Here is a 27,569-nt window from a genome sequence, read left to right on the forward strand (position 1 = left end):
ATGTCTATGTAACGAACAGTTCTTTCCGGACCCTATGCGGAGGACAGTCCGACGGAGTGGGGAGACACTAGGGAAACGTCATGCAGGAAAACGGGGCTGAAGACAAGGGGGCGTGTCCAAGGTGCGCTGGTGCACGGGGGAGGTGTGGCCGAGGCGAACAATCCGAGAGTACTCCTTAGGGAAAATCCAAAACACAAGGGTAAGTCCAAAACCAGGAGATCCATCAGAAGAAGGATTAAAAACCACGAAGGCCGGGTCGGAACCGGCGGACGGGGAACAGGAACGGGAACAGAGGTTAAAACCTTAACGGGACCAGGCGCTCCCTGGTCCCGGACTCGCATGATATGGAAATCAGAGCAGAGCCCGGATGAGCGTCAGCACCTGGCTTTTAAGGTGGGCTGGGGATAGGGAGCAGGTGCACAGAATAAAGACAAGTGAAAGGGCTGGAGCACCCTTAAGGAGGGGGGACTATAATCGTGACAGTCTATTAAACAAAGTAAATAAAAACAAGGTCCACACAGCTTTCATGTTCCTACATTTCGAAAGAGTCTGTAAATATCCATTTACGTCTATTTAGAACTATTCAAACGTAGAACTCTTTGCTGATTTAGGTGGTAAATTTCCTCAATTACAGGACAGCACAAACAGTTCTTAATGCAGAAATGGAAGCCTGTCTAAATTTTCCTTTCTGTTAAAGACATTTCGGGAAGCACTTTTTTTGGGACACTGATTTTTCTCCTTTGGGGAGCTAAAGAAGACTATAGGGTGTGGCACAGTGGTAGTGTAGTTGATTCTAGCTCAGAAAGTTGCGCGTTCAAATTAGGTGGGGGTCAGCTAAGAGTTTTTCACCATCTGCTGGTGCTGAACCCAGACTTCTCACCATGTAGTTGAGTTCTTCTCAATATCTCAGCATCTCCAAAACATCATGTCCAACTTTAGAGACAGCTACATCAGACAATGAAAGTTTGAGACCACTTTATTATTACAGGTTCTAGCAAACCTGAAAGCTAAGGCATTTCAGGTCACTTTTTTAATTAAAAAAGTGTCTGAAGCCTCTAAATAAAATTAGGCTTTTTTAATTGTGTATGAAATTCACTCCCATGGGCTCTGAAAGGGGAAATATACTGTTGGGATCCTCGCAAGTGAGGTGTCTCTTCTTGTGGTGAAGCACAGTCATACCTGACTTGTCCGGAATGACCCAAGACAGACTTTATCCAGAAGCGACGGCACCACTCCAAGTAGAATGAGAGAGAAACACAGCACGACATGGGGAGTCAAGAGGCTCCCACAATTCACCTTTCCTCACATTACTGATTTCTTCACTAACATTTTGACCGTTTTATAATCACAATGACCGTTTCACATTAAATAAGTTTTTAAACCATCAATATTTAAGAAAAAAAATAGTAAATTTCTTTCCAATTATTAAAAAAACATTAAATGCCTTGATTGCATAAAGTTCACAGACAGAAGCAGCACGCCAGCACAACCAACATTAAAATGGAGGGCACACTACGATTTGCATTGACTCAAAAGTGATCTCGGCAGACGTCATTCCCTGCATAACGCAAAAGGTGGCAAACCGCATTTGGTTTGAGTGGACGCAAGAAAGTTTTTGTTTTCTGCCTTGATGTCAAGCTGACAAAGTATCTTTAAACACTTTGCTTAGTTTCTCGAGAGACTGCCAAAAAGCAGCTCCCTCCCCTTTGAAGTCAGTTGGAAGAGGGTCGGTTACCACTGTACTGTGTCTCTTTGTCACATTACTTGCTCAGAGAAAGCCAGGTGGCTTTCGCTCTTCTGGTCCGACTTAGTGGCATTACGACTGTGTAACGAACTGCACCTGCTTTTTTTGAGATGCTGCCATTCTCGTAGTGAGATCTAGACTTCTTTAACACCTCTGGATATAGTTCTTAAATGAAACAGGCTTCAGACCTCTGCGTACAGCACCCTTGATGTCATTTTATTTTTACAGCAGCCGCATCCGGAAAGTTGTGTCTTTTACGTTTTATTTGAACAACAAAACTACATACAATACAAACAAGAGCACATATAACGTATCAAGAAAATCTTCAGGGGCACATGCTATAATACAATTACACTCTATGAAAAACGTTTACACGACGTTAATAAAGATAAGGTCCGCACAGCTTGTTCTTACATTTCGAAAGAGTCCGTATATACCCCTTTACGTCTATTTTGAACTGTTCAAACGTAGGACTCTTCCCAGACCATTTCACTTTATACCACATTCCTAAATGAGGATGCATCTCCCGTTTTAGAACTATTTTGGGCGGTATGGCTTATACAACACACCCACAGTATTCTAATGGTGGACTGCAGATCTGTGCTATAGTTCAGTCGAATTCGAAGGATCCAGCAATCGTACTGGATTTGACTAGGATTCTGAAATGTCACTTGCAAAAGTATTCAGGTTTGCTTGAACCTTTGATAAAAAAAAGTGATCTAATCTGAAACTACCCAGCTTACAATCTCTGAGGTAGTTGTCACTAAACTCGGACGTGATGTGGCACACATGTGCCGTGTGCCTTTACTTTTCTAAAAAAATGGTATCGGGAAAAGTTTCTTAATATTTCTTTTGATTAGCATGCAAGAAAATGTGATCATTACCTATGGAATTTCCCGCCAGCGTGGAGCTTGAATTCACAACCTTGAGATTTAGTGTTCAAGAGTCACAGAAGAGGTCGGCCTGGTCTTCAGTTTGCCAACGATAAGCTCCGGCAGTGCTCCTCTGTAAAGCAGCTTGTTTGGATCGGTTATGTGGGACGGCATTTCGATACTAAGATCATTTGCAGTGCACTCAAAAAACATAGATGAAGAAGGTGTCACAGTAAAGTGAACCCAAGGGCGAGGGATGTTCCTGCTTCGTGTACATCTACACCACCTAGCAATACAAACGGGGTGCTAGGGCCCCTCTACATTACCACAGGCTTTGTTTGTCTCCCAGAATCACCAATGCACACACAGACCAGCGACAAGCATTTGTATTGTATAAGTGCCCTTTTTATTTTCCAACTACATTCACATTCACTGTCACCCAAAAACACAACGAAAACAGAATTCACAGCAGCAAAAGGTCCTTCCCAGGGTCAAAATGAATACAGAGGGGCAGCAGTCTTTTCTGTAAAATACATAAGAGAGGTTACTCGATCGTCTCTGCTTAGTACCTGTAGTCTCTGATGGCCCACTTTGAGGAGAGGGGTATCGCCCAGTCCTATTTCCCCAGTCTCTGTTCAGGTAACAATAGAAATCCTCTGCGACTATATTACATTCCTCTCAGTTTGAATCGGCTAACTGTGCCAGTTTCCTTGTTCCTCACCTTCAGGTGTTAAAAGTCTCTGTACAGTACCTCTGTTCCAATGCCAATGTCTCTCGTTGTCGTCAGTTACTGAACCAGTAGATCCTTGCCTCCAGGTATTAGAAGTCTCTGCGGAGTTCCTCCGGGGTCTTGCACTCTGCAGCGGGGTCTTGCACCCTGCAGCTTCCTTGTGATGCCTGTGTCGTCTCCAGGATCCAGTGGGAATCGGGAGCCCCCTCTGTTCTGTCTCAGGTCTTTTTTATCCCTCTCCTTAGCCAATCCCTTTCAGGGGGGTTTCCACTGTCCCTGTCAGAATCAGGTCTGCCCAGTATTTTTCCAGGAGGAAGCTTGTGTTGTTTGAGAGGTGTGGGAGTGCTGAGCTAGGTGTCATGGAACCTTATCAGTTCACCCCTTGGTCTGGCTAAAACTGGCTCAGCGACTCCTCACACCTCCAAGTCTCGATACCTAATTGCTCCCTGAACGACTTGGGTTTGACTGTTTTTACTGACTGTTCCTGTATTAATTGGGACAACTGCAGTCACCCCCTTGAGTGAGAGGCAACATTGACACCATCCTGGAATTCAACATAACCTAATCAATCACAGCCTGTTTCTGCCTCAATGACCCACATCCTGCGACACAAGCTTCACCTGGAGCACAATGGCTGTGTTTTCAGCTACGGAAACTTCCTGTTGACAAGTCGGTGTTTGTGTTGCTTTTTCTGCTCAATGGAGCTGTATTAATGCAGGCACACGTGCTTCCACGGCAAGTTATTTTATTAGTGCTCACAAACCAACACACTGCAGACACCTCTGATACTGTCACTGCTTGTGGGCCACGTGTTCCTGCCGTCAGCCTACTATACCATGTTCATGCACATCTAGAAATATTACTGCTGTAGTACAGGAGCGAAAGACGAAACGAAAGCACACCCAGTTTAAAAAGGCACATCTGTCAACTGCTGAACTTCACAAGGATGGGATTCACACCCACATGTGCAGAGCACAATGGATTAGTAGTCCATCGCCTTACCACCCCACCACCTCATCCAAGAAGTTAGCCTCCTGACATGAGTTAGTGCTCAAGATGGTCGTATTTCCTCTACTCAAGGATCATTTTCCTCTTCCACCTGCGATTTCACCATTTTCCTTGAAGATGTCAAACATAAAAAGCATATTGAGCTCCTTGGACTTGAAATTACCAGATAAAAGCCATTTCTCATCACTTGCTCAGCGAGCAGGCTCAGCGCACACAGAACGCAGGTATCTCAGAGCGGTGTGTCTAAGAGGCTGTAAAAGGATAGTGTTCTTTTGGTGCTGTGGCTTAGCTGGTTAACGTGCATGTCTAGTAAATAAGTTTCTGGGTCCAAATCACCACAGTGCTTTTCTTCCTCTCTTGCCATGCAGAGTTGGTCGTTGTGGACAGCAACAGGTGTCTGCCTTAACTTTAATGGAAGTGTTCATTTCTGGAACAACTTTTTTAAAAACAAATTCCACACATATTGTGATAGATAAAATACTTATCTTCCCTGTCAGTGCAGAATAATTAGTGCCAGCTGGCATGAAAACGACAAAAAAAAATTTTTTGTCTTTAGCGTAAAACCTGTGAATGTAGAAGAAAAGATGACGAGTGTCAATTTTTATGGCACCGTGAGCTTGTCCTTCAGTCAAACACGTAGGTAATTCAAACACACCCAGAGATGCACTTTGAATTAGCTTTGACCTAAATACTATCTACTCCAGATATGATTGGGCCTCTTTCCACATCCTGATATATGCAGAGAACACAAGCTTTTGGCACGAGTGAATATAAATGTAAACATAAATACTATTCAATATATCGGAATTTTGTTTACCTGGGTATCCTCAAATCAGGAGTGTAGAAAAGAACACCGTTAAACACCGGGAGTGCAGAACGTGATAAAAGTGTTCTTTAAACAAAAAGTGAAAATAGTGAATATGTCTTTCACTTAGATGTTCATTGAATGCTCAGTAAACGATAAAGCAGAGGCTCGTTTTGTGAATTCTCCTCGCATCAGATTGTCTTGCTTCGACCTTTAAATTGTACACTGTGTAGACCCTTCACTCTCCCTAACTCAATTAAAGAGCTGCAGGCAAAAGTGCCTATCAGTTTAGTTCAGTGGTAGAGCACTTGCATCTCGTGTATAAGGCTTTGTTTTCTACTGCCACTCTGGATTTCTTTTTAAATGCAACATCTTATCTGTGATTGTCTTTCATGTGACATCCCCCGTGTGTGAATTTCAGCATGACACATAAAATCGTTTGAGATGCTATTTTTAAAACAGACCAAACGAAAGACCTAGTAGCTAAATACAAGTAGAAAGCACATGAATCTAATTGAGAAAATTTGGACTGGAGCGATGTATAGTATTGTAATGGTTGGGGGTTCAGGTGGGCACCCTTGCCATTGCCACTTAAGTCAGCCCCCCACTGTCGGGGACTCAAACCTGCGACCGCCACCATAGCTCAACAGGGACCCAGCCGCTTGAGCTTAGGGACGGTCTCCCTTTAGTTCAACAGGCTGGGTCCCTGTTGAGTGATGCCAGAGGTCTGGGTTTGAGTCCCTGACGGTGGGGGACTGACCTGATGTGGCAGTGGCGAGGATGCCCATGTGAACCCTGGAGCGTTACATTGGTGTCAGCAGTGGGATGGGATAGCCCTTTGCTGAGGTTGGTGAGTTAAGCGGGGGAGAGTGTAACGCATACGGCCACCATTGAGTGTGTAAGAGCCGGCTTACCAGAGCGGTGATGTCACTGCCCTTCCCTGTAATAGCAGGGCCACAGCCGCAGGACTGAAGGGAGATTGCTCTTTAGCTCAACAGGCTAGGTCCCTGTTGAGTGATGCAGGAAGCCTGGGTTTGAGTTCCTGGTGGTGGGGGGCTGTTGTGAACACCGGAGTGCTACAGTATTACTAATAGTAGCACAAAGCTCACAGTGGTGGCTTTAGGGTATCAGAGCCAGTGGTGCAATGATTAATGTGTTTGACTTTGGCTCAGAAGATTGCAGGTTTGACTCCTCCCTGGCTCGTTAAGCTTTTAAACTACACTTCTCAGCGTACACAACCCTTCTATCGACTGGATGAGTCTCCCGTTACGTCTCCAATTCTTTCCGCACATTCTGCTTGTTTCACCACCGTTACTGTTGGACCACAGCCACAGAATCAAGGAGAGATACGGTTCCGATAAACTGTCTTAAATAATCATGTTGAAAAAGGTGACTAAGTTTATTTTTCTTTAACATAACCTTACATTTGCCTGTTCAGTTCAAGTTATTTTCTGTACCTGCAAATTCCTCAATTTTTCTGCTGTCTCCTGAGACAGACATGTGTCAAATCACAATAAGTAATACAATCTATTCAGTTAACACCCAGATGTAACAGAACACATTTAAGACTTACACCCCCTTTAAATATGTATTTCCTTCATTTCAGTTTTCTTACCTCCCCAGGATACCTGAAAGTTCACTATCCCATATTAAGGACTGTACATGCATAACCGGTAATACAGCTACTAATAAAGATATACATTAATCTTAATTATTAATAAATTACACTTTTATTAATAAAGACATGTATTCATCAAATTCATTGTGAATAGTTGTGGTGTCTAGAAAACAATTTTAGCTACAGTAAATATTTCAAGCAAGTGGTGCGTATGTTCGTTACTTTGTGACTATATTATTTCCACTACATTCAGAACAGTTCAAATGCGATCAACTGTTCCTCTACTGAATTACATAAACCCTGTGAAGAGGTGGTTTAAGTTAGTCTCCTACATCGGTAACATCTAATGGGCAGCATATGTTATTTTAGGTTTGTTGCAATTGAGAACAGGTTTAGTATGGAGCTGCTGACAAATTTCAGCAGCCACGTTCGTTGCAATGACCCGTTGTAGGGTCATTGCCAATCAGCTGCAAGAAAAAAAAAACATCATTTGTGCCTTTATTTAAAAAAAAGAAAAACAGAGAAGTAGTTTATGTGGTAATTTCAGGTACAATGTAAGAACTTAAGTTAACTAGTCCCACAGTAATGCGTGGGGTCCTATCAATAGAAAAAAAATACTTGTAACCCAAAAACACAACAACCACGATGTGAGAAGCCTTCCGGGAACCTAGGTAAATCACTGTAGTAGTCTAACGACTACAGAAAATAAAATAAACAAATACTTAAAGGAACAACTTCAAAACAAAAAGAACATTAAAAACAAATCTGGGAAACAACAAAAACAGAATCTAATGCGAGAGCTTTTTCAAGTCTTCGGTACCCCATCGTGCTCCCTTAGTCCCAGTAGACCTCTCGTCTAAGAAGATATCTCTCATCTATCTGTGTAGAGATCAGCTGGGGGTCCACAGCTGATGGGAATTTAAGTAGTGACCTGCGTCAGCGGCAAAGGAAAAAGTATAGGTATAGGGACTAATAAAAAAAGTATAGGTTTATTCCATGCTGAAAGGAGAAGGAAACACAACGTGGACCCTTCTTCGGGTGTGACGTGGAATAAACCTTTACCTGTTCCTTTGATGTTAATTTAGACTGGATCTCCAGCAAACACCTAACAAGCTACAATCCCGTTAGATAAGGTGTTAAGGACGACCTATAAGTAACAGTATCTAAAGTGGACGGTTGCTTTCGGTAGCTAAAGACAGGCCACACTGCTCCAGGTGAGGCTCGAACTCACAACCTCGGCATGACTCCGCTGTGCACTGCTGTATAAGTACCGCGCGCTGACCGATTGCGCCACTGGAGCCACGTAGATTGCTTTCCCTTCACACACTGACGTTGCACAAACACAGGGTGAAAACGATTTCGGCATGTTTTCCGTCTCTCCGTGGGAGAAAGGGACAGTAAAAGAGCGAGGAAACTACAAGGGAAGAAAATGAAAAAATAGTGCTCACTGCAGAAGTGGGAGGAGAGAGATGGTCAGACACGTAAATCAGCCCGGCGGATTTACACTACAAATTTGTCATTTGTAGTGACATTTATGAGTCTTCATGTGTCTGAAACTATCCAGTTTGTATTTTCGTTTCACAAATCAAGTAAACTTGAATAAGACAAGAAGGCACACTGCACATCTGCGGAACATCACGTCCGATTTTACAGTAACACCAGAGACTGAAAGCGAAGTAGTTTTTTATTAAAGTTCAAGGAAACCTGAATATGTTTGCTAGAAGTATTTCAGAATCACAGTGAAATGTAGTACGATTGCTGCACAGATCTGCAGTCTGCAATTAGAATACGGTTTGTGCGTTGTATAAAATATACCATTCAAAACTTTTCTAAAACTGCAGAGATACATTTCGGAATGCGTCTTCCTGTAAAAATAAAATATCTATTTTATTTGACGGGCGCTATAAGCAGAGTCTGAAGCCAGCGCCACAGAAGAACTATATTCGTTACTTCTCCTGCCATTGCAATTTGCGCACAGATTTTTTTTTTCAAAATGTATTAGCCTTGATGGGAAAAAAAGCTAAACTGTGTGCGCGGTGGCCAAGTGGTAAGGCATCGGTTTCGTAAACCGAAGAGCGCGGGTTCAAACCCCGTCCGTGCCTGGTTTGCGTGCCACGATATACCTTTATCTAAATCGTCAATTGTCTTGCAATGTAGAAATCTCTGTAATAATAAGAAAAGAAAAGTAGTTAATAATCCTTTGACAAAGTAACGGGCATCCTCCACTGCTTGTCAGGATGGCTGAGTTGTCTTAGGTGCCAGCCTCAAGAACTCAGTCGTGTGTAGTGACAGTTGTTATTCACAACCCGGATTTCTATGGAAGCCCGTTTCCGCCAGGGAGTAAAAAAAAAAACCGCTATGGTATCTCAGAATTCCGACTTAGCAACTCAGAATTGCGACTTAGTAACTCAGAATTCCTACTTTATATCTCACATTTGCGACTTCGAAATAGCCCATATTTCAATGTCTGCCCTTTTGTTATCGTAACGGATTCGCGTTCTAGGGCTTGTGCCCTCGCCGCTCCCACCCTAGTTCGTGCCTCACTGCATTGGCTCGAACCCAGGTCTTGCCAGCCGAGCTAAAGAAGACCTTTTTTTTAAGTAAAAAAGGACATACAATGAGATACCATAGCGCGTTTTTTTTTACTCCCTGGCGGAAACGGACTTCATAGATTTCCCTTCATGTTCATTAAGATGTGTCATTTGTATGTTGCTTATATAAGAACAGTTTCTTCAAAAGTTCTGTCAATTAACAGTGGAGAGCTAGCCGATGTACGTTTTCATGAAAACTCTCTTTAAGGCGATTACAAGTATCTTGAGCAAATCTGCGTCATATTTTTTAAAAAAAAGTTTAGCTCAAGATGCAACAGGAGTATAAATGAATTCTCCCGCCCTACATTACGGAATCTTATTTTTCTTGAATTTTCTGATGTTGGTCGTTATTGGAAATTGCCCGGTGATATCGACTCAGGTACTCAGTTGTTACGTGCTGTAATTCGATACATGCAAAGCATTTATATTCCCTCAAATTATTAATAAGGCCAATAATGTATTAAACATTACATGCCACTTTTTCTCTAGATGATGTTCACGATGGAACAGTGAGAAAGGCGTGCCTAGATGTGCTTGAACCAGCACCTTACTATCGTTTTAGTCCCGACCTGACCGCACTGAGCAATGGTACGACAGAGACTCCAACGGGTCGGTTTTCTCCTTTTACAGTTTTTGGGAAAAAAATAATCTGCACTTTTAAGCAAGTATTTTATTTCAAATTTTGCAAAGTGTAAGTTTTTCTTGGAAAACGTTGTTTCAGAAAGAAACTGAGTTGATGGGAATAGCCCTGTCAGTAGAATATCGAACTTTTCATCTCAGCTAGTTCTTCTGTGGAACAGGCTTCAGAACTCTACGTACAGTACAACGCCTTTGATGTCATTTTATTTCTACAGCAGACGCATCCGGAATGTTTTTTTTTTTACTTTTTATTTGAACAACAAAATAAATTCAATATAAACAAGAGCACTTATAACATCAGTAGAATCGTCAAGGGTACATAAAATAATAAAATTACACTTTCTGAAAACGATTAAACTAGGTAAATCAAGATAAGGTCCGCACAGCTTTAATGTTCTTACATTTCGAAAGAGTCTGTAATTACCCTTTTTCGTCTATTTTGAACTATTCAAACTTAGGACTCGTACCAGACCATTTCACTCTACGTACAGTATATCTCTTTTCGTAACGAAAATGTATTTCCTGTCTTAGAAATGCTCTGGGCGGTATGTCTTGCACAACGTGGACTGCAGATCTGTGATATTGTCGAATTCGAGGGATCCAGCAATCATACTGGATTTGACTGGGATTCTGAAATGTCTCTTGCAAAGGTATTTGGGTTTGCTTGAACATTTAATAAAAAAGTGATCTGAGACTTCCTAGCTTCCAGTCTATAATCTCACTGTAACTAAACTAGGATGTGATGTTTCGCAGATGTGCAGTGTGCCTTTACGCTTGGTATGTTCAATACTATTCGTTGTGTGAGCTCCTCACTGCGTGTCCTGTACTGTATTGTGATTTCGTTGAGATTATCTACGAGGAGTACAGCGACTATAACGCCTTGAACCTTTTTTTCGGTATATAAAAGAAAACGCTAAAGCACATACAAAGTAACTAACATTTCCTATATGTAGGTTTTCTGATTATATCTCTACTTTACTTAAATACCTTAGTGACAGGCGATTCTTTCCGATATTTGTTCAGGCGCGGTTATTGATCCCATACTAAAGATTATTTTTATAAAGAACGTCACCTGCAAACTGGTATCGAGAAAGTTTTATAATATTACTTTTTATTTAAAAAAGTACATTTATCATAACCTATATGATTTCTTACCAGCGTGGAGCTCGAATTCACAACCCCGAGATTAAGTGTTTGGTACTAGCTGCGCCACAGAAAAAAAAATGAAATCTCTTATTTACATTAAATACTGCGGCTCCTGACCTTTTCTTCTCGTCAGAGAAGAGGTCTGGTCTCCAGAACCGGGGAAAAGTTAGCTTGAAGTTCGAAAACGATTTTGGCACGCCTGTAGCGTTTACACGATACCTCTTAGAATCGCGAGAATACTTGCTTTGTGTATAAAATACATTGTGAATGCTTTCTCAGCCTTTACTTTTTCGTTTATATGACATTTGTTTGACCAAGCACGAATATTCTTTTGTCCATATCTTCGCAACGGAAGCACAGAACGCCTTCAAACCAAATGCATTTAAAAGACCACGACATGTGGATATTTCCACAGCCTCTACATCAAAGTATCAGTGAGCTAATTATCTTTTTTTAAACCTCCGGTTTTTCATCGATGCGTAATTACGCACTAACTGGAACCCGGGGGACCGCTGTGTGCACAAGTTCACAACGCGAGAAATACTGTTCAATATGGCTTCATGTGAAAAACCCGTATATGACCATAGGCAACAGAATAGCGCAGTCTCCAATTACTCAGACTGTAAGCACGGGAATAAAGCTTTGTCTGAATTCTGAAACCCTTCCTTTACGTTCTGTTTTCATTCGGGTAAGAGTCAACTATATTCACAATACTACTGACAGCAGGAAGATTAAAATATTCTTTACTCAGCAGCTTATTAAAAACAGCTCCCATGATGTTCAAACCGATTTTTTACACAGAACACTGACACAGCTTTGCGTTCTGAATCTCTTTTTCTCGTGTGTTTATTTAATGTGGCACAATGTACTTGGATAGGGGTATTCTGTTCACAAACCAATAGCATTTAAACCACAGCACCCACAATGCTGCAAGTAAGTGTTTTACACACTAAGCAGAGAGCGATGTCTTCCTCGTAAGTATAGTGGCAAATATCCCCACCTGTCACGCGGGAGACCAGGGTACATCAGGACATGCATTGAAGTGAAAGCAGGATGCGCTGCGACATCCACTGTGCAGATCCCGCCACACTAAGAGGTGAGTGGGTCTGTTCGATCACAGCGCTAGGCGAATCCCCAAACAGTGTGCGTGGCAACAAACGAAACGGGCCTGTTTCCGCCCGGTTTCGATCCAGGGAAATCGGGCCCAGTAGTGGCGGGATCTGTACAGTGCATGTCGCAGCGCTTCAATGTGCTTCCTGATGTCCTACCCCGAGAACAGAAAGGACAGCGTACACAGCAACAACAGATCAGGTCTCTGCACTGGATCTAAGCTGCCCCCATCTCCTCTGCAGGAGTGGAGTCCTGCCTGGAGCCGTGTTTGCAGGCGGCGGCTCCCCGCGCTCTGTCTGTGCATCGTGTCCAAGAGCTCCTGGGAGGAAGAGAGAGCCCTCCCACTCGGGGGCTTTTCCACGGTCTGTGTGAGGAGGAGCAGGTGTGTCCAGTAGCTTATCGAGCGGAAGCCTGGGGCGGCGGAGAGCTGTGATCGTGCAGACCTTGAGGTGTCACCTCTTTGTCTGCTTTCCCGCCCCCCCTCCGCCCAAGCTCTGCTCCAAAGTAGCCCGGCAACCCCTCACACCTGCACGTGTCACAACCTAAGGTGCGGTCATGAGACACCCATGGGGTGTTGTTCTGTTCTTGCTAATTGTTTCCTGCCCGTCGCAGGCAGGAGTCCATGCGAGGAAGATGCGCTGGACAGAGCTCAGAGGGCGCAGCTGGGTGGCTTTCCTTCTGAGTGACGTTCCTGCAACACTCTCCCGCTACTCTTGGTGCGCTCATGCCACAACACAGAAAGGCTGGAGCAGGTGGCGGCGGGCTTTGCGCACAGCCGAAAAAGCTCAGTTGGGAGAGCGTTAGACTGAAGATCTAAAGGTCCCTGGTTCAATCCCGGGTTTCGGCGTTTTGTTTCATCGCACCCTTTGTTCCTTTCTCCAGCGCCCCCTGCCTAAAGTGACGCGTCCCTTTCTCAGCCCGAAACGCAAGCGAGACACCAGCAGCGGTCCCTGCAGGTTTCCGTAGTGTAGCGGCTATCACGTTCGCCTAACACGCGAAAGGTCCCCAGTTCAAGACCGGGCGGAAACAGCCTCGTTTTGCACGATCCTGTACTTCACAGAGGTCTTGAGCGACCGGTCATTTGTTCCCAATGTATTTCCGGTGCCTTCATGCACTCTTGTACCAAACGCACGTTCCTTCTGTACGCGGAGCCGATCATTTGCAATTGGGCTGTGCCGACAGACCAGGACGAGAATCGCCTGAGATGACAGAGTAAACGTGAGTTCCTGAATTCCTCTGGCCCGGGGAAGACACCAGTGTATGTAATGGGTGGTTTGCTGTAAGCCCAGAATTTGGTCTGGCAGGCAGTCCGCGGTATTGTGTACAGGCGTTCGAAGCTGGTGTAGGCGTCCCACACTGACAGATTGAAGAAACTGAGTCTCTTTAGTCTGACAGGCCGGAGGAACTGAGTCTCTTTAGTCTGAAGGGAGTGAAACCAGGTGCCCTGTGCTGAGCCAGGATCAGGGTGGAGTGGCGATTGCCATGATCTGGCGAGCACAAAGCTTCATCAGCTGCCCTTTGCCACAGGAGGTAAGAGGATGTCCAGTGATGACGTGCTTCCCTGTCCGTCGTGGCAGTGAACAGGTCCTGGTTACAGGATCTCTAAAAAAGGAAATAAAGACTGAAATCAGATCCGACCCACCATGCTGCCACGGCGACGGTGCACTGCCCAGTGAAAGTGGCAGCCTGTCCCTGGACTGTGGGTGGAAACTGGAGCACCTGGAGGAAACCCCCACAGACCAGGGAGAGAACATGCAAACTCCACACAGACAGCACCCACACCCCAGGTCCAGCACTGTGAAGCATGCCCGACGATGCGGAAGGGCTTTTACAAATGAGTGTGTAACTCACACTGGTGCCCAGGATGGCCTGCTACCGGAACGCAACCTAATTTTCTTAATACAGTTTGTTCGAAGCGGTTCGCAGGAGCTGGAGGTGAGGACTGAGCTGGGGTCCAGTGTGCGAGAGTGACTGCTGATGTCACGTGTGTGTGTGTGTGTGTGTGTGTGTGTGTGTGTGTCTGGATCATTGTGAGCGCCGTCAGGTTTGTGTATTTGTTTAAACAAGAGGACGTGTCTGTGCGGGTCTGACTCTGTGAGGGTGCAGCTCTAACTGTGCGCGCGGGCGTGTCTATCTCTCTACACTGCATGAGGGGCTAAATCTGCCTCCGAGAACCCGACTTTTCAGAAGAAAAATCTATGAAAAGGCACGGCCTGGCCCTCTTCTCTTGCTCCCGACGTATAACACACTGGGGGATGAAGCTGGTGTCTTCAGCTGTAACCCTAGCTATTTATGCAAACAGCTCTTTTATGAAAAGCAGCTCTAGGCCTAGACAAGAGGAACAGATAAAACAAATCTTGGATTTATGGCTTATTCAAAGCAGACGGAGCGCTGCTTTACTGTATGTAGGAGCCAGAGATGAAGAATGAGCTATTAGGGAAATCAGGAGTGTGAGAGAGGGACTGTGTGCTTTTCCTCCCAAAAGAGAAGGCTTGTGGTTCTTTATGCTTTTCTGCACAGGCTGCCAACGTTTGGGTTCTTGGTTTGAATGCTCGAGTTGTCAGGCTGGCGTTTTTTGTTCCTGTTGGAGCCCATAATTGTGAACAAGGCGCTTGAGGACGTCTCTGTGCGGGTGTGCGTTTGTAATGACGTGTGTGTGCCTCTCTGTTTCAGTATAAAAAATGCATTTAAGACATTCAGCCTTTTCATGTTCCTAATATTCTTTCCTTCTCGACAATAATAACTAAGGTGGCTGCTGGAAGAGGTGTTAATGGGGCCAGCAGGGGGTGCTCACCCTGCGGTCTGTGTGGGTCCTAATGCCCCAGTATAGTGATGGGGACACTGGACTGTAAACTGGCGCCGTCCTTCGGATGAGACGTAAAACCGAGGTCCTGACTCTCTGTGGTCATTAAAAATCCCAGGGTGTTTCTCGAAAAGAGTAGGGGTTTTACCCCAGTGTCCTGGCCAAATTTCCCATTGACCCTTACCAATCATGGCCTCCTAATAACCCCCATTTATGAATTGGCTTCATTACTCTGCTCTCCTCCCCACTGATAGCTGGTGTGTGGGGAGCGTTCTGGTGCACTATGGCTGCCGTCGCATCATCCAGGTGGATGCTGCACATTGGTGGTGGTGGAGGGGAGTCCCCATGTCCTGCAAAGCGCTTTGAGTGGAGTGTCCAGAAAAGCACTATATAAGTGTAAGCAATTATTATTCATTATAATGTAATAAGTCCATTACTTCTCACCCCTCCATTGCAAGGCATACACAACACAAACACCAGGAACAATTATCTCAGAAGCCAGTTAACCTCCCAGAAGAAATAAATGGTGTTAAAAGTAAGTATCTCCTTTAGGTGAGGACAGACTGGATCAAACAAAAACAACATTTGAAGTGAATTGGAAATGTATTGAGTTGTGATGCAACTGTAACTTGAACCTAACATGACTGGGGCGTGCATTTTTGAAATTGCATTTTCACAGCTGAAATACAAAATGAAGCTGATCGCAGTCCAAACTCAAGGTATTGTTGTAAAACTAAATATTCAACATGTTTCTACCTGTCCCTTTTCAGCTCACTCAGAAGTCCATAGCCTGCAGCCTGGTGCCTCTCTGTCTCTCTCCCTCCACACTGCTGGTCCAGTGGAGGTGCTGTTTGATCCTGCACGATCTGTCCAATCTCGTATAGTCTTACTGAGCAGCGCAGGGCTCCCTGGCCCCAGGTACGAACAGTGAGTGTCAGTGCAGAACAGCTCTCTGACACTCCGCTCCCTCACTCCAGCTGATCAGGGCAACTACACAGTGAGGGACCTTAAGGGAAGCAGTATCAGCACTGTGATCGTCACTGTGGGTGGTAAGCAGGTCTACAGTAGGGTCACTAGAGGGCTCTATATTCTTGACAGAGTGTGTTCTTATATCATCCTCTGTCCTGATTGTCTTTTAGCTCACAGAGACACTGTCACCCTGCAGCCTGAAGCCTCTCCTTCTGTCCCTCTGTTCACTGGAGAGCCAGTGGAGGTGCTGTTTGATCCTGCAGGAGGTGGAAACTGGACCTCAGTGTGTTCTGTCCAGAACAGCACAGCCAGCTGTGTCCCCCAGTACAGTTTTTTTTTTTTTGATGATTAGCCATATGTTGATTACAATATTGTACATTTTTCAGGAGTGAATGATTGTATATTTTCAGAATAAATTTCGAAACCAAATTATTGTCCCTCGATCTCTGTCTCTCTCTCACCCTGCTGTCTGTCTGTCCCTGCCTCTCTGTCTCTCTCTTTCAGCCCTGTCTGTCAGTCTGTCTGTCCCTCGATCTCAGTGTCTCTCTCTCGGCCTGCTGTCTGCCTGTCTGTCAGTGTCTCTCTCCTCCTCCTCTCTGTCCTCAGTGTGTCTCTCTCCTCCTCCTCTCTGTCCTGTGGTGTCCAGGCAGTGTGTCTCTCTCCTCCTCCTCCTCTCTGTCCTGTGGTGTCCAGTGGGTCAGTATTAGTGGGCTACACCCAGGCTCACTCACTGCGAGTGTGATCTCAGCAGAGTCTCTGTGCTCTTGGGACACTTGACTCACCTGTCTCTCTCTTTCTCTCCCTGTGCTGTCCCTCTCCTGCCCCCTCTCTCCCTCCTCGGACTCCAGCTGGAGGAGGTCCAATCAGCATCTCCTGTGAGACAGAAGAAAAAGAAGGTGGGTAATGCTCTGATCCTCTCTTTACTCCTGTCCAGTGTCCAGTCAGTGTCCAGTCAGGGTGTCTGTATGAACCCCTCTCTCTCTCAGTGCAGTGTTCATGTCCTGGAGTGTCTAGTCAGTGTGTCTGTATGAACCCCTCTCTCTCTCAGTGCAGTGTTCATGTCCTGGAGTGTCCAGTCCAACTCTTAAAGTGACTCTCCTGTCTCTGCTTCAGAAGCGCTGTTGCGTCTTTTTGAAGTCCCTGAGCTGCGTGTCAGTGGAGACAGAAGATCAGGACGAGCCGATGGAGGCGGCGGAGACCGTAGCTCAGGAGAGGAAGAGCGAGGGAGAGGAGGAGCAGGATGCCGGGAAGGACAAGAAGAGGAAGAGGAGGTGCAGGTGAGCAGACAGGGGGGCGCCGCCCGGTCGTGTCTGTGATTCAAGGAAGAGTCTCCTCTTGCTGTTTGATGTCATGGTGACGTCTGTGTCTGTGTCCCTCACACCTGCAATAACAATATTCTTTCCAGGTTCCTTTCCTGGTTCTGTGCCTGCTAAGATCTGGACTGGACTGGACTGGACTGCACTGGACTGGACCGGAGCTGAGGGACACCAGACGACGGGACTGGAGCCTAGGGACAATAGGCTGGACTGGACCGGAGCTGAGGGACCCCAGACTGTGCTGGACCGAAGCTGAGGGACCCCAGTCTGGACTGAAGCTGAGGGACCCCAGACTGTGCTGGACCGAAGCTGAGGGACCCCAGTCTGTGCTGGACCGAAGCTGAGGGACTCCAGTCTGTGCTGGGCCGAAGCTGAGGGACAACAGACTGTGCTGGACCAAAGCTGAGGGACACCAGTCTGTGCTGGACCGAAGCTGAGGGACCCCAGACTGTGCTGGACCGAAGCTGAGGGACCCCAGACTGGACTGGACCGAAGCTGAGGGACACCAGACTGGACTGGACTGGAGCTAAGGTGCCCCAGACTGGACTGGACTGGAGCTGAGGGGCCCCAGTCTGGACTGGACCGAAGCTGAGGGACCCCAGTCTGTGCTGGACCGAACCTGAGGGACCCGAGACTGTGCTGGACCGAAGCTGAGGGACCCCAGTCTGGACTGCACTGGAGCTGAGGGGCACCAGACTGGACTGGACTGGAGCTGAGGGACACCAGACTGGATTGGACTGGAGCTGAGGGACACCAGACTGGACTGGAGCTGAGGGGCCCCAGACTGGACTGGACTGGAGCTGAGGGACACCAGACTGGACTGGACTGGAGCTGAGGGGCCCCAGACTGGACTGGACTGGAGCTGAGGGACACCAAACTGGATTGGACTGGAGCTGAGGGACACCAGACTGGACTGGACTTTTGTAAAGCATCAATAAATTTAAAAAAAAAAAAATCTGTTTAGCGTTTGGTTTTTTCCCTCCCCCCCCCCCCCCCCCAGGGTTGCTGCTGGGAGAGGTGTGAGTGGGGCCAGCAGGGGGTGCTCTCACCCTGCGGTCTGTGTGGGTCCTGATGCCCCAGTATAGTGAAGGGGGACACTGGACTGTAAACAGGCGCTGTCCTTCGGATGAGACGTCAAACCGAGGTCCTGATTCTCTGTGCTCATTAACAATCCCGGGGTGTCTCTGGAGAAGAGTAGGGGTGTTACCCCAGTGTCCTGGCCTGATTCCCCCCCTGGTCTTTACCCATCATGGCCTCCTTATCACCCCCCCTCTCTGAACTGGCTCCATCCCTCTGCTCTCCTCCCCACTGAGAGCTGCTGTGTGCTGAGCGGACTGGAGCATCATCCAGGTGGGGGCTGCACACTGGGGGGGCTGGAGGGGATCACCCTGACCTGGGAAGAGCTCTGAGGGGAGGGTCCAGACTTATTAATTATTATTATTATTCGTGCTGCACTGGGCTTCAGTTCTGGCAGTGAGAGGGGGACTCTGTGATCAGTACATATACTTATGACTGTATAATAATACACGATAGAAATGGAAAACAGGGTAGCTCTGTAGTCTCTTAGAAACGTTTTGAACTGCCAGAAGAAGTTTTCACAACCCGGACTCGTGAAGGTACAGGTCTTCTCCCATCGTCCGGGAAGGTGAGAGGCCACCCTCTCGGGGCGCAGTATCCCCGATGCACCCCCCCCACCACCCAAAACGACACACACTTCTGTGACGACTGGAAGACCCCGGTTTGACCAGCCCCTGCGGTGGAGGAAACGACCCGCTGGAGAGAACACGCAGACTCCACACAGAAGGGTCACCTCGGCATTTATTCCAACAGCAAAACAACACCAGAGAGAAACGGTCTCCGAAAGATAAGCGCACACCGGGAAAAACACGACGGGGTCATCACAAATGGGAATAGGAGTTCTTTTTTTCTTTTCCGGACGTCAGTTGGATCGTGTCCTGGTGATTTCTCCCGTTTCGAACGGAGTTTAATGTCGCGTTTCTACTTTATTAGAGAGAGGCACTGAACTTTGGGGAACATGACATCCACCCAGTATTACTAATAGGTTGATAAATATAAATGTTCTTCCCCCCCCCCGTATTATACCTCGCGAAATATAACGATGGCCAACTCCTTAAGTCGAAATTTAAATCCTTCTCACGCTACAAGACAGTCCGTCAACATCGCCGCGGCCCGAAGCGCGACCTTCGGTATGACGTTGGCCGAAGGGGGTGGGGTAAGTACGTCACAGCCGGGGGAAGCCCCTATCACGTGAGAGGGGTGCGGCGGGCGACGAGCCCCCGGGGGCGAAGAGAAGTTGATTTGCGTGGGGTGTGGAAACACTACACGACCGGGCAAGCGAGCCGTTTTTTTTTGTTTTGTTTTTTTCCAGAACATCAGAACAACCGCAGAGATGACCATCGATCCACCTCCGGACATTTCCTTTTTTGTCCTCTTTGGCCTCCAAAATAAAAAAAAAAACTGGGATCCATCGTGGCGTTGCCAAATTAAAACGTCAACCACTTTTCGGGCTTTCGTGCTGTCCATGATGAAACCGTCATGGTTGTGTAAGCATACGTTACGTCACAGACCGGCGGCGCTCGGACGTGAGGAGTGTCGCTACGTTTTTGAAACGGGCACGTCAGACAAGATCTCTGACAAGATCTCCGAAAAACCCAAACCTGTATGATTCAATTTCAATTCAGTTTTTTTATAAAGCGCCTTTCACAACAAGAATGCCCCAAGGCCCCGAACAAAGGAGTTGTTCCACACCCCCGCCATCCTCTGTGTACAGTAGAGCCTCCTGTCCTGACTGGAGGAGCTCACCCAGCTGTGTCTGGAGAGAAGCCGGGGTATCGGCTTCAACCACAGGGCTGGGCAGCTTGTTCCCCACCCCCACCCCCCTCTGTGTACAGTAGAGCCTCCTGTCCTGACTGGAGGAGCTCACCCAGCTGTGTCTGGAGAGGAGCCAGGGTATCGGCTTCAACCACACGGACTGGGCGGCTTGTTCCCCACCCCCACCCCCCTCTGCGTAAAGTATTGTTTGCAATGCAGTTTCCTTTGCGGACTCCCGGCGCTCCCTGCGTCCTACCACAGGGATGGCCGTCCAGAGTCACCAGTGGAACTGATGGAGGGCCTGCGGCCTTGCAGCGGGTTCGAAGTCCTCTCTTCAGCTCTGAGGCCTTTTCATCACTCAGGCTGCTGCGACAGCGGTGACTGCGGTTTCCTGAGTTTATCTCCGAGTCTCACTGGGAGAGAACTGTTTGTCCCTCTGCACACACACACACTGACCGCTACGTGCTTCTTTCTGCACTGCTTTCATCTCAAGTCTGAATTGCTTCGAGGGGACAGCGACGACAACACTGGCCTCACTGGCCCAACGCTGACGACGGCTCCCTGTATGTACAGCCGGCAGCCATCTCACCCTGCAGCTCCCAGCTGGCAGCCCCCCCACTAGAGCTCAGCAGGAGTGAGCCTGGCCAGTACCTGGAGGGGAGACTCCTGGGAAAAACTAAGGCTGCTGCTGGAAGAGGTGTTAGTGGGGCCAGCAGGGGGCAGTCTGTGTGGGTCCTGATGCCCCAGTATAGTGACAGGGGACACTGGACTGTAAAGAGGCGCCGTCCTTCGGATGAGACGTAAAACCGAGGTCCTGACTCTCTGTGGTCATTAACAATCCCGGGGTGTTTCTCGAAAAGAGTAGGGGTGTTACCCCGGCGTCCTAGCCAAATTTCCCATTGGCCCTTACCAATCATGGCCTCCTAATAAACCCCCTCTCTGAACTGGCTTCATCCCTCTGCTCTCCTCCCCACTGAGAGCTGGTGTGTGGGGAGTGTTCTGGCGCACTATGGCTGCCGTCGCATCATCCAGGTGGGGGCTGTACATTGGTGGCGGTAGTGGGATTCCCCATTCCCTGTGCAGCGCTTTGAGTGGAGTGTCCAGAAAAGCGCTATATAAGTGTAAGCAATTATTATTATTTGCAAATCACTACTTATGTACTTTCTCTGTTTTTTTCTTAAGAAATGTGTTATGCACTTCAACAGGTCCTCAGGCGTGTTCTTTCCGTGTCGTGTTTCTCCGGAAATGAGAATCCGGCCTCTTCAGACCAGCTCATCCGCTTGAACAGGTCCTACAGTTGTGAAAATCTGCTCGGTGCTGCTCTGCTTTTGTTTTCTGTGGGTGTGGCTTCAGTGCAGCCGCTACAGGTGTAGACACAGACACACACTCACACACCCTGGACAGAACACCAGTCCATCACAGGACACACACACACCCTGGACAGGACACCAGTCCATCACAGGACACACACACTGTGAGCAGTGTGACAGCTGATCCGCTGTGAGAGCGGACAGGAATGTCTCCCTCTGGTGGCTGCAGGCGGTACTGCTGGCGCTGTGGAGTCTGCACCAGTAACCCCCCCTGGGAGACGCACAGAGATCATTCTGCACCAGCAGCCCCACCTGGGAGACGCACAGTGATCATTCTGCACCAGTAACCCCACCTGGGAGACACACAGTGATCATTCTGCACCAGTTACCCCACCTGGGAGACTCATAGTGATTGTTCTGCACCAGCAACACACCACAAACACCCAGATCACACTGTAGAATACACACAATGCACAAAAAACACATCAGGAGGTGTCACACTGTCCCCCCAGTCTGTGGAGGAAATGCAGAGGGCAAACAGAGGTTGTGACCTCTGACCTGAGTGACTCTCCCAGGGCGCTTGGTGCTGCTGCAGGATTCATCTCTGGGGGAGACACTGGGCTGCGTGTCAGTTCACAACACCGCAGAGCCATTAACCCTGCTGGAGAACAACCTGCAGCTGAACACACCCCAACACTCACGTTTCCACAGATGCAAACTCGAGTGGAATGGCATCCAGACACTTCACTGCTGGACTTTTAACAAGCTTCAAGTCAGAAAACCACCCAGAACGTCCTCTCGCTCAGTGTGACAGGCGCTTTTATTAGAAAGAAGGGAACCTGACATCTTTTTAACTTGACGTCTTTTTAACTTGACATCTTTTTATAAGCGCAGTGAATTCTGTGCCGTACAGAAGTACAGAATGTGAGTCAGTTCAACAGCAGTTTTATCAGGATGTTGATGAAATAACATGTTCATGCTGCTGAACTTCTGTAGTTTCTCTAAATGCAGTATAATGAAAGCAAATGAGATCTAAAAGAAAGACCATGTTTGACAGGTGCAGTATCACTCGAAGCCCACAGAGTTGTGTGAAGAAGGCTAGAGTCTCCGAGCAGTCCCACACTGCCTGGACTGGACACTCTGCTGTCAGACTGGCTCCGAGTCTAAACTGGACACACACTGGTCTGTGGACAAAACACACGACAGCAGAGTTAGACACTCAGAGCAGAGATAGAGCTGGACATCACCCACACCCACACACACCCACACACTGGACTGACAGAGCTGGACACCACACACACACACACACACATACACTGTACTGACACCACACGCACACTGTACTGACGGAGCTGGACACCACACACACTATATAGGCCACAGGGGTCTGTGCAGGAGCTCATGGCAGCGACAACAGGTCCTGTCAGAAGCAGCAGATCACGTCTCAGGCAGCGAGTCCTGTCTTGGGCAGGAGGGTCCTGTCTCGGGCAGCGGGTCCTGTCTCGGGCGGGAGGGTCCTGTCTCGGGCGGGAGGGTCTCAGACTCACCTCCTCCCACTTCTGCCGGGCAGAAAACCCGTCCGTCCGGCTGCTCCCTCCAGCGCAGGGTGTGGTTCCCCAGGAGACCCTGCTGGGCCAACAGGTCATCCATCTGCAGACACAGACGGACTGAGCTGTGTGCAGTGACTCAACACTCAGGCATGCGGCACTGTAGGACAGCTCACACAGCGGCAGCGTGCGCCTCAGACACAGCGCTAACACCCCTGGATTCGAGCAACACGGGTTCGAGCTGTGAAACATCGTGTCGCAGAGCAGATCTGCTCCGTCTCTCCTGCTGAGCCCTTGATCTGAATCCCTGAGGATCAGGGACAGGAAGGTTCCCTTTATAGCCCACCTGTCGACATCTGGAACAGTCTGGCTCGTCGCGGACGCCCTCCTCGGAGTCTGAAACGCTCCCTTCCTGGGGGAACCCCAGTCACACACCAGACACACTCAGCTCCCAGAAGGGGCTCCCGCCTACCTGCTCCAGGAGTCTGTGTTTCGTCTCGGCGTCGTTCTGAATCTGCTGTCTGCTCCCGGCGATCTTCAGCCTCAGGATGGTCCTCTTCCCCGTCCTCCTCTGTGGATCTGGGGCGACAGGCGTTGCAGGACAGAGAGACACCCGAGAGAGAGGGAGACAGAGAATGAGCGCTGTTGCCCCAGTTTGAAAATTGAATCAACGTTTGCCACCACATTTGACTTGCAGTCCAGAGCAGTCCCTCAACACTGGTATTCACCAGCCGTGCCCACTGGTTCACCCCTGATGCAGGTGTGAGAGGGGGAGAGGAGGGGGGCCGGCCTGCAGTCGGGGGGTGTGGGGTCACTAACAAGGCCGACAGTCTCCTGGTTCTACACTGGAGTGTGAGATCGAGCGCAGATCTCTCCTCGCTCAGCGGTCAAGCGAGAGGCCTGGTCTGAGAGCAGACGGCTCTGCTGTCGCCACCTGCTGGTCAAACATGTGCAGAACAGGGAGTCGCCCTCAGTACCTCTGGAGCAGAGGAAACTCAGCTGCTCCTCACAGCTGCGGTTAGTCCAGAGCCCCCTCTGTCTCTGTCCAGGGCTCCACAGGGGATGGAAGTAGGCCGGCCCGGGGCTCCCCCTGCGCCCCAATTCTGATAGACCAGGGGAGCCTCGTTCGCCCAGAACCAGGACCCCGAGACTCGGTTCTGCCTCAGGCCCAGCAAGACCAGAGTGGACTCAGCAGACTGGGCCTCTTCAGCAGCGTAGCTCTGCTCCTGGTGTGACTGGATATACGCCAGGCCAGTGTGGTGAGTCTGACAGTGATCCAGGGCCTCAGCCCAGGACTTCTCCTCTCTCACCAGGACGAGCTCTCTGCTGTCTGGAAGAGAGAGATACAAATTCTGAATCTGTGTCTCTGTAGGGTCCCCAGACGCCCCTTCCGGACACGAACCCAAGTGGAAAACGGAGCCGTCCTCACCCCAGTGACAGAAGAAGGGTCTGATCTCACTGCAGTCTGTCTCTGTCCATCTGCCTCTCGGGCTGCCCTGCAGGTCCACCTGCGCACATCTCTGTCCACCTGCTGACCCAGGCTGCCCTCCTGCCCAGTTCCTGAAGCTGGACGCCCCCTGGTCTGAACACTTCCAGGGCTCGTTGTACAGGCCGATCCACACCCTGTGACCCCGCGCTGACCTCCAAACCTCCTCATTCTCACTCTGGCTCCTCACACTGACCAGCTCTGTGTGCTTCTGTCTGCAGAGACTCTGGGCTTCAGTCCAGGTCTGGTTGAGTTCAATCAGGGTGACGTCACTGCGCTCTGAGCAGACAAGAAAATGTATCAGTGAGTCAAAATGTCAGTGAGATACTGGTGTGATGGACTGTCCTCTTACCTGTGTCGAGTGACAGTGGTGAAGCGTTTCTCTGATTCAGAGCAGAGAGACGTCAGTGAGACACTGGAGTGATGGACTGTCCTCTTACCTGTGTTGTTGAGACACATGAAGTAGTTTCTCTCCTGACAGTCTCTCTCTTCCCATCCTCCCTCAGAGTCCATCAGCACACCGACGCGCCCCTGGGTTTGAGTGTAGGGGCTCCCTGCAGCTCCCCCAGACCCTGGGTCACTCTGTGTGCTATTATACAGACCAATCCAGGCTCCGTCTGCTTCACCAGTGTTTGTGAGGCTGAGAAGTTGCCTCTGCTGCTCCTCAGTGAACACAGTGACCAGGTCTGTGTGATTGTACCGACAGTATTCCTGAGCTCGAACCCATGTCAGTTTATAGCGTATGAAGTGGTACTGCTCAGAGGAGTCTGTAGCTGTAAATAAAATACATATAGAAATAAGATTTCTGTACATTCTGAAATTGTCGTTTACTTGATGTTCTGTCTCCAAATTCATCATTGGCTCCTGATGTAGTTCTATGCTGCTGCTGGGAGACCAAGGTCAGACGAGGGAGATACAGCTCTCTGCTGCTGTTCTCTCAAGCTGGATTCTCCTGAGACAAACTCAGCCCCCTGAGCTACTGCCTGGGGCTCTGGGACAGTCTGTCAGGGCTGGACTCACCAGTGTAGCAGAAGAAGGGGCTGGGATATGTTCCACCTGCATCGTTCCAGCCACCTCTTTTATTATTATTTTTATTTACGTTATCTTTTAAATAGATCTCCATGTACAAGGCTCCTCCTCCATTGTGCTGCCCAGGACTCCAGTTGCGAAACCCAGAGCGCCTCCCGTCAGACCACTCCCAGCCGTCCTGGAGCAGAGTGATCCAGACAGCGTGTCCCTGCGCCGTCGTCCTGATCTGTTCAGACTCTCCCACACTGTCCACCAGGGGCAGGTCGGAGCAGCTCTCTCTGCAGTGTCTCTGGGCTGCAGCGAAGGTCTTGTTTTCCCTGATCAGGCTGTACTGCTGGGCCCCACCTGCGAAGACAAAGATCAGGTGTAACGGTGTGTACAGCTGTGAGACTACAAATCCCATAGTGCTTTGCACACCACCATTTCCTGTTTCCTGTTCATTCCGGTGTATAGTTAAATAGGTAGAGGTTTATTCCTGAAAAGAGAAGACAAGAAACACGTTTCAGCTGTGATGCCTTTAGCTGTGTGTACCAGCAGAATTCCTGAGCTCGAACCCATGACAGTTTATCATGTATAAAGTGATACCAGTCAGATGAATTTGTAGCTTGAATTTTGTTTTTATTTCAAACTACTCTTTATCGCATGCCTTTGTTTGTTTCAGGACAATAACATTCTCTGTGATTTGGAGAGATCTTTGTGGTGAGTTTATGTTTTCTGATGCTGTATGATGTTTGTGATCACTGCTCTATCACGCCAAGAGGCGTTAGTAGTGACAGCTTACTGTAATAAAGAAAATAAGATTAATAGATACATTCCAAGAAAAGGGGCCTGGATAGGTCTTTTCCCATGACGTGATGATCCCAGGGAAAAGGTAGTGTTGAAGTCTGTGCATTTTGACTTTGGCGTGTATGTGAGTGCATATAATTTAGGACTACGTTTCCCAAGATACAATGCTCATCGCATAATGACTGCAAAGTGAGATGAGACTACAGATACCAGAATGCCCATGCAACCCAGCTCTTCCTGCTTCCTGTTCTTTTCTGTCTATACCTAAAGACAGATCTCAGATTGAGCCCTGCGTGCAGTGTCGTCTCACCTTGACTCTCACATATGAAGTAGACCTCCTCGCTGCAGTCTCTCTCCTCCCAGAATCCCGCTGCGTTGAGAACAGCACAGGGGAGCTGACTCCTCCAGTGGGTGAAGGTCACGACCTCTCCGCCAGACCACCGCCAGCTCTCTCTGCAGTCTCGGTACAGGCCTATCCAGGCTGTGCCACTGGGCAGGTTAGTGGTGTTGAGGACTGTGTCCATGTCTGCTGTGCTGTTGACGGAGGCCAGGTCAGGGGTGAGTCCACAAAGTAGAACTTCCTGATGAGGCCGGATCCAGGAGGACAGAGCACTGGGAACACAGAATTATGGGTTGTGTAAGTTTCTCAAATCCATCTGTATTGCAGTTCAAAGGGTCTGTACGCTCCAGAGTCAGGTTGTTTAAATCTATTGTGAGATACAGTAGCACCACAGTCCTGCTGTCCTCCACCCGAAACTCACTCGTCACCCCGCCGGTGAGACAGGTGACCCCCCCTATCTGTAACGGACAAGTCTGTGGGTGACGGAGTCCTCTCTGTGGTGATGTGAACAAGCTCTGGCAGTGTGGTCAGCCCATCCATTATCTAATGTGCTTTGGTAACACTGATTCTACCCATCGGTCATGCTAATAAAGCCGGGTAGCTTCAGCTCCTCTTGTCCGACACGTGGAAACGACTGTACCTTCGTTTTCTGAGATGCTTCCTGTCACTTGGTGAAATCTCAACTTCTTTGGCAGCTCTGGATATAGTTCTTCTTTGGAGCAGGCTTCAGACCTTTTATTTAATTAATGTATTTATAAATAATATAAATATTGTTTTATTTAATTTATAAAGGAGGGCGCATTCCAAAACATGTAATTCCTGTTTTAGAAATGCTCTGGGCAGTGTGTTTTATATAAAGCACAAACAGTATTCTATTTGTATATTGTA

General features: G+C 48.1%; 2 protein-coding genes and 4 non-coding genes across 6 annotated transcripts in view; 3 read left to right on the forward strand and 3 right to left on the reverse strand.

The window, feature by feature from the left end:
* The window catches only part of LOC138242777 (zinc finger protein 271-like), a 362,720-nt gene that overhangs the window by 285,289 nt on the left and 49,862 nt on the right, over positions 1-27,569 (reverse strand). The gene's annotated exons all lie outside the window — the stretch shown is intronic.
* On the reverse strand, positions 7,984-8,077 carry trnai-uau (transfer RNA isoleucine (anticodon UAU)). The gene is made up of 2 exons: positions 8,040-8,077; positions 7,984-8,019 (listed from the first exon to the last, which is right to left on the reverse strand). It is a non-coding gene; the product is annotated as a tRNA-Ile (tRNA).
* Positions 8,808-8,879, forward strand: trnat-cgu (transfer RNA threonine (anticodon CGU)). Its single transcript has one exon. It is a non-coding gene; the product is annotated as a tRNA-Thr (tRNA).
* Positions 13,038-13,110, forward strand: trnaf-gaa (transfer RNA phenylalanine (anticodon GAA)). The gene has a single exon. It is a non-coding gene; the product is annotated as a tRNA-Phe (tRNA).
* On the forward strand, positions 13,220-13,292 carry trnav-aac (transfer RNA valine (anticodon AAC)). Its single transcript has one exon. It is a non-coding gene; the product is annotated as a tRNA-Val (tRNA).
* LOC138243344 (proteoglycan 3-like) lies at positions 25,503-26,972 on the reverse strand. The gene is made up of 2 exons (XM_069198907.1): positions 26,652-26,972; positions 25,503-25,900 (listed from the first exon to the last, which is right to left on the reverse strand). The coding sequence occupies exons 1-2, from the start codon at positions 26,863-26,865 to the stop codon at positions 25,503-25,505; spliced, it is 612 nt and encodes a 203-aa protein (XP_069055008.1). The 5' UTR covers positions 26,866-26,972.

This window comes from Lepisosteus oculatus, chromosome 14 (genome assembly GCF_040954835.1).
Source record: "Lepisosteus oculatus isolate fLepOcu1 chromosome 14, fLepOcu1.hap2, whole genome shotgun sequence".
In the NCBI taxonomy this organism is placed as follows: Eukaryota; Metazoa; Chordata; class Actinopteri; order Semionotiformes; family Lepisosteidae; genus Lepisosteus; species Lepisosteus oculatus.

Bases quoted from the DNA above. Each gene is read 5' to 3' on its own strand.
- LOC138243344 (XM_069198907.1), bottom strand. From the start codon at position 26,865: ATGGACACAGTCCTCAACACCACTAACCTGCCCAGTGGCACAGCCTGG. The intron at 25,901-26,651 runs GTGAGACGACAC...TTGTCTTCGCAG, and splicing joins CTTCATATGTGAGAGTCAAG to GTGGGGCCCAGCAGTACAGC.